General features: G+C 47.2%; 1 protein-coding gene across 1 annotated transcript; it reads right to left on the bottom strand.

Annotated features, from left to right (window-relative positions):
• Positions 1–5,227: 5,227 nt before the first annotated feature.
• LOC124700565 (histone H2B.1-like) lies at positions 5,228–5,933 on the bottom strand. Its single transcript, XM_047232666.1, has one exon. It carries the CDS (start codon positions 5,901–5,903, stop codon positions 5,445–5,447), a length of 459 nt encoding a protein of 152 aa, XP_047088622.1. The 5' UTR covers positions 5,904–5,933; the 3' UTR covers positions 5,228–5,444.
• Between the last annotated feature and the right edge of the window lie 3,248 nt (positions 5,934–9,181).

Raw genomic sequence — 9,181 nt, 5'->3', positions numbered from 1 at the left:
ATTAATTCATATAATAATTTGCTTATATATTATGACAGACATCCCACGTGCACCTAATTTGTAGCAAGCAGCGGGTATTAATTGTGTACCAAGATAAATGGGCATTTCCCCTCCCACATATGTTACAACAAGAGAGCTGATAGTCAAGCTACACTAGATTCAAATGCCGCTGCATACTTCTAGTCCGATACGATACCCATCTCACATGCAACCAAATTCTAGCAAGCAGTAGGTGTAAGGAACTGGAAGTTTCTGCCCCCAACATACAAGACCTACCATACACAGGCTGCATACATGCAACACAAGGCACTCGAAATCAAGAGATAAACATCAATTCCCACCATAACAAGCCTCAAAACAGAATATCCCTCCCGGGTCGCCACGCACGGGAGGCTCCGGAGCCGACAACACCCACCAAACCCTAGAGCGCCGCCAGGATCCCCTCCTCCGGTCGCTGCCACCGCCAGGGCCGGCGGCCACGCCTGGCCATCGAAGATGGCGGGCGCGGGCGGGCGCGCCCCGGCGGGTCCCCTTCGTGCGGCGGCGGGACGCCATGGGCGGCGCGGCGGGCAAGTGCGGTCGGCGGCGCGGGGGCTACGCGGGCTCTGCGACGCGCGGCGGAGGTCCGGGGAAGGTGGCGGCGCGGCGCCATGGCGGAAGCCAGCGAGATCTGCAGCGGAGCGGAGCAGGAGCGACGTCGGGAGGCGCTGGGCGTGGCTGGTGCGGGAGGTGGCGGCGCGGAGAAGCTCGGCCGGGGAGAGCCTCGGCGAGCAGAGGTCCGCCGCCTCGAGTCCGACGAGGTGCGCGCCGCCCGGCCGGCGGAGAGAGGAGGATGGAGTGCGGGCCACATCCGGGCTTCATGGGCCCGATCCGGGCCTGCTCGGGCCGGGCGACCTGGACGTGGGTGGGCGCCTGGAGTGGGCGAGGTCCACCGCGGGCAGCGTTGCTCCGGCTGGAGGGGAGCATGGAGGCCGCGGTGCCTGGTCGGGCTGGAGGTGGAGATGGAGGTTGACCGGATCTTCGGCGTTGCGGGGTGTGTCGGAGTGGCTTGCAGTTTTTGCGGCTTCATCGTTGAGGCGCTGTGGCGGCAGCGGTGAGAGGCTCAAAGGCGCTCTGCCCATGCTCTGGGGCTTCGGAGATGGTCGACGACTCGGACGAAAGTCTTGCCCGGCTTGGGTCGGGCCGGTGGCGACGGCGCCCGTGGGCGTCGTTCCCCTCCTTGGAGGCGTTGTCGTGGAGTGTCGGCATCTCCCTACCCTTGGAGTTCGGGTGTCTTCGGGCGAAAGCCTCGATCCGGTGCAGATCGGCACGATGGTGGCGTCGTCGACGTCGTGACTCTGTTGAGAGCTTCGTGCGTGAAGACACGATGCATAGGTTCCTTGCGGCTCTAATCCGGTGGCGCAGCGGTCCGCGGCAATTTTCCAGGGCGCTATGCACGCCTTTGCTGGCATTTCTTGAGGACATCTTCTTGGGTCCGACCAAGTCCCGCCATTGATCTCCTTCGGATGGTGCGTTGATAAGGAAGGCCTTTCCGGAGTTGTTCGTCTACGGAGGTGCCTGGCGTCGGTCGAGACGTGGCTTGGTTCTTTGCTTAGGACAGGTGCTTTGTGTTGTGGTTGTTTGGTCTGTAGCCGGTGTTGTGTGGGGTTACCCTCGTTGCTTGTAACGAGTGGTGCCGTTCTTGTATTCAAACCTCTGCCTTCTATAAAGATATGGTACGTCTTTGGCGTACACGGAAAAAAAAGATAAACATCAAGCTGGAAGGATTTCCTATGTACGCCTGCATTGCTGCAGTGCATGTGACAAACAGTGGTCATACAATATTTTAGGGAAAGCCATTCAGCAAGTTTTAGTGATTATTAAACACAGTTACATTGTTTATCATCAACATCAAAATAAAGCTAGGTAACTAGCAGTAAGCATCTAGTTGGTGACATGGCAACTAGTCGACTAATATATCAGCAATACCAGGTGGAAAGAATGGACATGCACATGCCTACCATGGTCTGATCCTTAAACTGGAAATGCAATTTATTCTATTGCGAGGAAATGTTTATTTATTTCTTTAAGCATGAAAGAGATCTCAACAGGAAATGGAATCTTAGCAATAACCTAAAAAAGTATCATACTCAACAGCTAGGTCAGACAATTTAAGCAAGGACTATACTGGTTCGTGCAGACTACTACAAAATTCATAAACCTACATCGACCAGTGATCCAACCACCCGGACATACATAACGCAACCAGATATAATAGCAGAAATACAGTAGCACTTCTGATCCAAATCCACAGGCTACGATGCAGTTAATTAACAGTGAGACAATGTCATAACCGGATTAATTGGCTACACAGCAACTAATCCAAATAAACTAATATTAATGATGCCAATGGCAAGAATGAACGTGTGCTGACTATACTCTGGTCTGAGCAAATGACCGTTCCTTAATCTGGAAATTCAATATTGTACTGTGAGCAAACCACTTGTTCCTTAAGGCAGGAAAGAGATCTGAACATTAAATACTACTCTAGCAACAGGCTAAGCAAGATTGATAGCCAACAGCCATTTGCATCAGTTGCAGCTAAAGCCTATTTGATTCTTGCAGACTACTTATACAAAATTGGAGGGGGCCATCACAGCTGAGAACAGTAAATGTCCACATAATGATCCACCCGTCAGAGATACGAAACACACAACCAGATATACTGGCAAGAATGCAACACTAACAACTATCATCTGCAGGCCAAAACATCGGAAAAACTTGACAGGAAATACAATCTTAACAACAGCCTAAGCAAGTTGTATCAACCTTGTAGAGTCCCTCCACAAAATTAAGAACGGGTGCAGAACGGTTGAGATTCCTAAAATGATCCAACCAAGAACAAAATGCAAGACCAGAGCAGTACACAGAAGTCGCATAAAATTGCAGAAATGCATCATACTAATGTCTAATGAGATCCACTGGCACAGAACACTCTTACAAGTTACAACCACAACTACACAGTAAGCATCCTCCGTCCATTGTTGTATTGTGAACAAAACACTCTTATCCAAATTTCTTAAAGGAGACCTATATTGTATTGGGCAAAATGAACATGCCCTGCAATACTGTAATCTGAGTAAATTATAGTATATCGTATTACAAGGATCCTGGATAAGAAAAAGAAGATGAAATGCAACCGTATAGCCTAAGCAGGATCGGTACTTAGCACCAACAGACAATTGCATCAGGTCAGAAATTTCAGCTAAGGCATATATGGCTAGAACAGTCGCAGAACAAAATTTAAGGTCGGAGGTCCAAAATGATCCAATTCATGGCAAATTCATAACACACGACCAGAATAGTATGCAAAGGCAAATATAATAACAGAAACGAAACATTACTAATACAAATCCCTGGGAAGCAATGGAAAAACATCCTCTTGCTACCACGACCAAGACAAACCATCCATCGATACCCAGACACTTAATAATTGTCCATTACGATGCATAATTCTATTTGTAGACTAATCTATCTCTCTTATAAAGCAAAACCCCACTAGATGGTCATTTAAGTTGTCTATCTCAACATGCAAGCTATCCACATCATCCATTCTATTATCCATCCAATTGTCCATGTCATCCCCCACTAACATTCATCAATACTCTACATGCAAGCCACATCATCTATTTTTTAAGCCATCCAATTATTCACATCATCAACGTTTAGCCACCAACTACATAACCATTTCAAGTCAGTTTTTTTAAGTTAGCCCCTTGACTATTTACGCCAATTGAATTCTGCATGTTCCTACAAATAACATCCTATTCCAATCAACTTATATCTTTTTGTTTTTTACAAAATAGAGTTATCGGAGAAATTCCCGCTGCAACGAGCTGGGTATCCTTCTAGTTTTATATAATTCACATGAAGCAACCAAGATTAAGAGAAAGTAACAAGCTCAGGTGTACCAACACACATCTACACAGATTCATATACGCATAGGAGATTCCTTTACCATAACCAGAGCTTTGCACGCACACCAAACAGTAGAACAAAGTTACTGCAGTATTCAGATCCAACAGACAAAAGAATCTCCAGAAATTTCATTCTTACAAACCATCATCCCTAGATCGCTACAACTGCTAATACTACCAGAGGTTCAATATTGTACTGAGCAAAATGAACATTCTCAGCTATACTGTTATCCAAGTAAAATGGATGGTCTTTAAACTGACAACAGAATAGTATGTTGTTTTGTGAGCATCCTAGACATGAAAGAGATCTCGACAGGAAATGCAACCTTAGCAGCAGCCTATGCAAAATTGATACTACCACCAACAGACGATTGCATCAGGTCAGAATAACAGCTAAGGCCTATATGGCCAGAACAAAATTCAAGCACAGGTCAGAATGATCCAAATCATGACAGATTCCAGACACACAACCAGAAAAGTATGGACAAGTCACATATAATAGCAGAAACAAAACATTGATAATACAAATCCCCAGGAAACCAAAACAGCTGCGTAGAAACAATCTCTTACAAGTTACAACCACTAAATAATGTCCAGTTCATATTGATTCAGATGATGACTACTTCTATATGATTCACATGGATCCACAAAATCATATAAGCACCATATACATTAGAAGAAGTATCATGCCCAGGTGCACAACCACAGATCCACAAAATCATCAATATAGAACATTCATTAAGCATAACCAGAGCTTTAAACGCGTATCACAGCAGTAGAGAGCAAAGTTACTACTCGGATCCATCAGGCCAAAAGGAGCAGGACAGTTTGATGCATATAATACCTATTGATACAGATGCGAACCATTTCATATGATTCAGATGGATCAACAAAGAAAATATAACCAGAAACGGTAGCAGACAACCACCCATTTTGCTCATCTATACTAATAATTATCTGGGTAAAACGTGTGTTCTATAAACTGAAACATAGTAGATGAGGAATTTCAGCTACAATCCTGTTAGAGGTCAGGAAATGCAACCGTAGCAATAGCCTAGCCAGGATTGATGCTAGCACAACCAGACAATTGTATCAGGTCAGAAATTTCAGCTAAGGCATACATGGCTAGAACAGGTGAAGAACAAAATTTAAGAAATCATTACAGATTGTAACAGAACGGCACGCAGAAAACAGAACCTTGGAAATACAAATCCCCTGGATGCAGCACAAGAGAAACATCATCTTGCTACCACGACAAGACAGACCATCCATAATCATATACGCAGCATAGATTCATTAACCGTAACCACAACATTGTAGGCGCACCGAACAATATAGCAAAGGCACTACTCAGATCCAACAGGCAAAAGCAGCAACACGGTTTTTCTTCTTACAGATACGAACCATCATCCATAGATCCCTAAAACTACTAGTAGTACCAGAGACAAGCGGCCATCTACCACCAGGCAGCACGAGGGGGCGGCGAACCTAGGAGGAGGTGAACTTGGTGACGGCCTTGGTCCCCTCTGACACGGCGTGCTTCGCGAGCTCCCCGGGGAGGACGAGGCGCACCGAGGTCTGGATCTCCCGGGAGGTGATGGTGGGCTTCTTGTTGTAGCGCGCGAGCTTGGCCGACTCGCCGGCGAGCTTCTCGAATATGTCGTTGATGAAGGAGTTCATGATGGACATGGCCTTGGAGGAGATGCCGATGTCGGGGTGCACCTGCTTGAGCACCTTGAAGATGTAGATCTTGTACGTCTCGACGCTCTTCTTGGCCTTCTTCTTGGACTTCTTGTCGACGCCGTCCTTGGCGGCGGTCTTGCCGGCGGGCAGGCTCTTCCCGGCCTTGGGCTTCTTCGCGGCCGGCGCCTTCGCGGCCGACTCCGCCGCGGGTTCGTCCTCCACCGGCTTCTTCGCCGCCGGCTTCTTCTCGGCCTTGGGCGCCATCGGAGCTGGTGGGGATCGGATTTGGGGTTGCGTGTGCGAGGAGGTGGATTGGGGAATTTGGGTTGTGGTGGGGAAAGGAGGAGACGGGGGCGGTGGATTTATAGCGGTGAGGCGGTCGGCGCTGATTGGTTGGAGGGCTTGTGCCGCGGATCGGTGACGTGGAGAGGTACGAGGCGGTTGGCGCGGTTTTCGGTGGACGGGCGGGATGCGTTCCGGCGCGGATCGGTGACGAGGCGAAATTGTGGGGGGCAACTTGGATAGGATCTGTCTTTGTATAGGATCTATGAAATCAATTTTTTTGAATAGACAAAACATGTTTAAAAATTCTAGAAAAAATTCACAACAAACATCTGTCTTATATAGGCAACCCCTAAAAATTGCAGCTTCAAATTCGACCTATACTTAGAGAACAAAAAAGACAAAACTTAGGTGTGAATAGTGTAAAATCCTGTTTACCTAAATCTGGCACTATTCATAGTAGAGTTTATCTTTTTTGTTTCTCTGCATGTAGATGGATTTTTAAGCTGATTTTTTTTGGAGTTGTAGATGCAACTCATAGGTATGTTCTATACAAGTTTCAGATTTTTTTGCAGCTTATACATATGAATTTTATAAGATGATCCTATGATCTCATCTAATGGAGCGATCCTATACAAGTCTTCCCCCGAAATTGTGGGCGGGGTCATTATCTCCATCGCGGGAAACAACGGTCACGCCAAAATGTGCGGGCGACCGCGTCCAACGAAAAAAAATCGAATGCACATTAGTACCTTGCAGTACCAGATGCTCTCGCTATGAAAACGCATTTTGAAATGGGAAAAGAGATAGGAAGTGCATCTACATGTTTTATGTGGGTATATATGGTTTCATGGGAAAGTGAGTGTGTTGCCACCTGTATATGTCTTTTCTTCACATAATGTTCGAACGTGTAAATATCTCACCTCAGAGGCTTGCGAATCTAGCAGCTTGTAGCATAGCTAGTAAGATTTCTAGTGTGAGAAGGAGATGCAGGTGGTTAAACTATATACCACATTTTTTAGCTACTCTTCTTGAGAAAGATTGTAATAGTCATGGGTAGTTAATAAAGCTCTTTGATTCGCGAAAAAATTGTTTAACCGGTTTAAAATGTGTTTTTCGTGCGGACACGGTAAATGTTGAAGCCGGCGGCGATGTGGGGCTGGTTGGGTGTCGACGGGGATCTCAAAGAAGAGTGGCTCGTGAAGGAGAAGGACTTGATCTAGTTAAGACGGCAGACCAATAGTAAATAAAAAGGGGGGAAATAGATGATCCGACATGTCAAGTATTTACCGGTCCTAGGTACTTGTTGGTCCACCCATGTCTGGCACAATCAAGTAAACTTACAGTTTTATAGAATTTGAACAATCTGAATCTTGAACAATACTTGCTCAACTACTCTTCTCGCACAAATGTGCATGGAGTTACGGCTCGAACTGATCAAACTCTATATTAGATAACATAACCAAGTCGAGTAAATATCATAAATTTGAGACGATGGCAGCGCATTTGCTGCTGGATACGAGGAGTCTCGAAGTGCAGCTGAGCTGTCAACATTGATGGCGGCCAGCCTGGCAGTGGCTGAGATGGTGATGAGGACGCTACCTCAAGTGGATAGAAGAAGCCATGTGAGTAGGGGGACTGAAGCCCAGTGCAATATAGTTTCATATTTATTGTATTGGTCTAATGATTTTTATATCACAGGTTCAATGTATTCGTGCTCACCTATCCGCCGCCAGCTTGCCGACCTGGTTGCCCGCCTACTTGATGTCATGGTTGCTGCTTCCCTGCTGGTGCTTCGTGCTCACCACATCATGAAGGAATGTGTGAGAGAGGCAAGTGGCGGAGCGAGGCATATAGATTTGGCAGTGAAACGGTGGTGACACACGTCTGCGTGAGAAGCTGGAAACCCTAGCAAAAGTTTCCTTGACCCTTGGGTAGCCACGCCCAAGTAGAAGTTGCATCGAATGTACGTGGGCTGGAATCACCAGTCCCCGCTAGACAAAATCCTTCCAAGCCCGACCAAACCCTCCAGCCCAGTTGAGCCTCCCTCTCCGTAGAGTCCTAGGCTGGAATTAACATCGGTCTAACCGTTGGCCGGTCCACGAGGGAAATTCTAGCTCTAGCTCATGGCCCTAAATAAATAGGGTAATGAACCGATGTTGGTGAAGAATGTTCAAACTACACAATGCAAACAACATTTTCATACATGGTATAAAAGAGAAATAATAATAAGCTAGTAGTGAGATGTGGCGCGTGTAGCGAAAATTCAATTCGGATACCATGTGCATATGCTCCCTTCACCAAAAAACATAAAATAATTGGCATATTTAATATTTTAAAGATGAACAAAATCTATATTTATCTATCCACCTGAAAGTCAGGCAAACCATCAAAAGATGAAACATAGAAGGATATATATTTGCGAGGAAAAATTCTCCTCGTTACTCCTCTCGGCGTCCATGACCTTTCCCACATGCCAACAGGACTAGTCGTGGCTCGCTCGTCGAAGCTTGTCCGGAGATAGGCAGGATGGTGAGGTTGTCCTCCATCGCCGGTCAGCCCAACGATGAGGAGTGGCACTGGTGTTGCGCTATCGGCGCGGTTCTGGGAGGAGCAATAGAAGTTGCACAAGGTCGTGTTGGTTCGTGGTCGACAATCGTATGCAGGAGTGGCGCTAGGTTTTACATGCGGCGGCGTGAGTGAAGTTGCAGGATGAAGGCAACAGTTGGGGATTTGATCTGGGATAAACTGGGGAGGCTTCTGCATCGAGTGGTGGAATGGGTAGTGGCTGGCGAGCTACTAGGACGTTGGTGGTCAGCGGCGAAGCTGTGGGAGAGAGGGAGATGGGAGGTGTCGTTGCCTAATCGACGGTACCTCGGAGGAGGGATCCTCACGAGGGGGAGAACAAGGGGCCATAGGGCGGAGTGCACACGGGACGGTGGTACGCGATTTACCCAGCTTCGGAACACCTGCACGATGACAGGGCCTACTGCTGCTTGTCTGGAATTATCCGGGCACTTTCGCGTTGTTACAATGAGTTGTGGTTGTGCCTCTAGGGCTCCCAGGATCCGGCTTATAAAGGCGCACGGATCTAGGGTTTACATGGAGAGTCCTAGCCGGAATACAAGTTGCCTAACTACGGTACAATGTCTTGCCGTGTACGTTAAGGATCCGCCTTCCTCTAAGTACGTGCTGGATCCAGATACTTCATGGGCCGTCACGGATCCGGCCTCCTTCGTAGGTCGGTAAAGATCCGGCTT

Source organism: Lolium rigidum, chromosome 3 (assembly GCF_022539505.1).
Source record: "Lolium rigidum isolate FL_2022 chromosome 3, APGP_CSIRO_Lrig_0.1, whole genome shotgun sequence".
Taxonomy (NCBI): domain Eukaryota; kingdom Viridiplantae; phylum Streptophyta; class Magnoliopsida; order Poales; family Poaceae; genus Lolium; species Lolium rigidum.
This window is presented reverse-complemented; position numbering and strand designations above follow the sequence as displayed.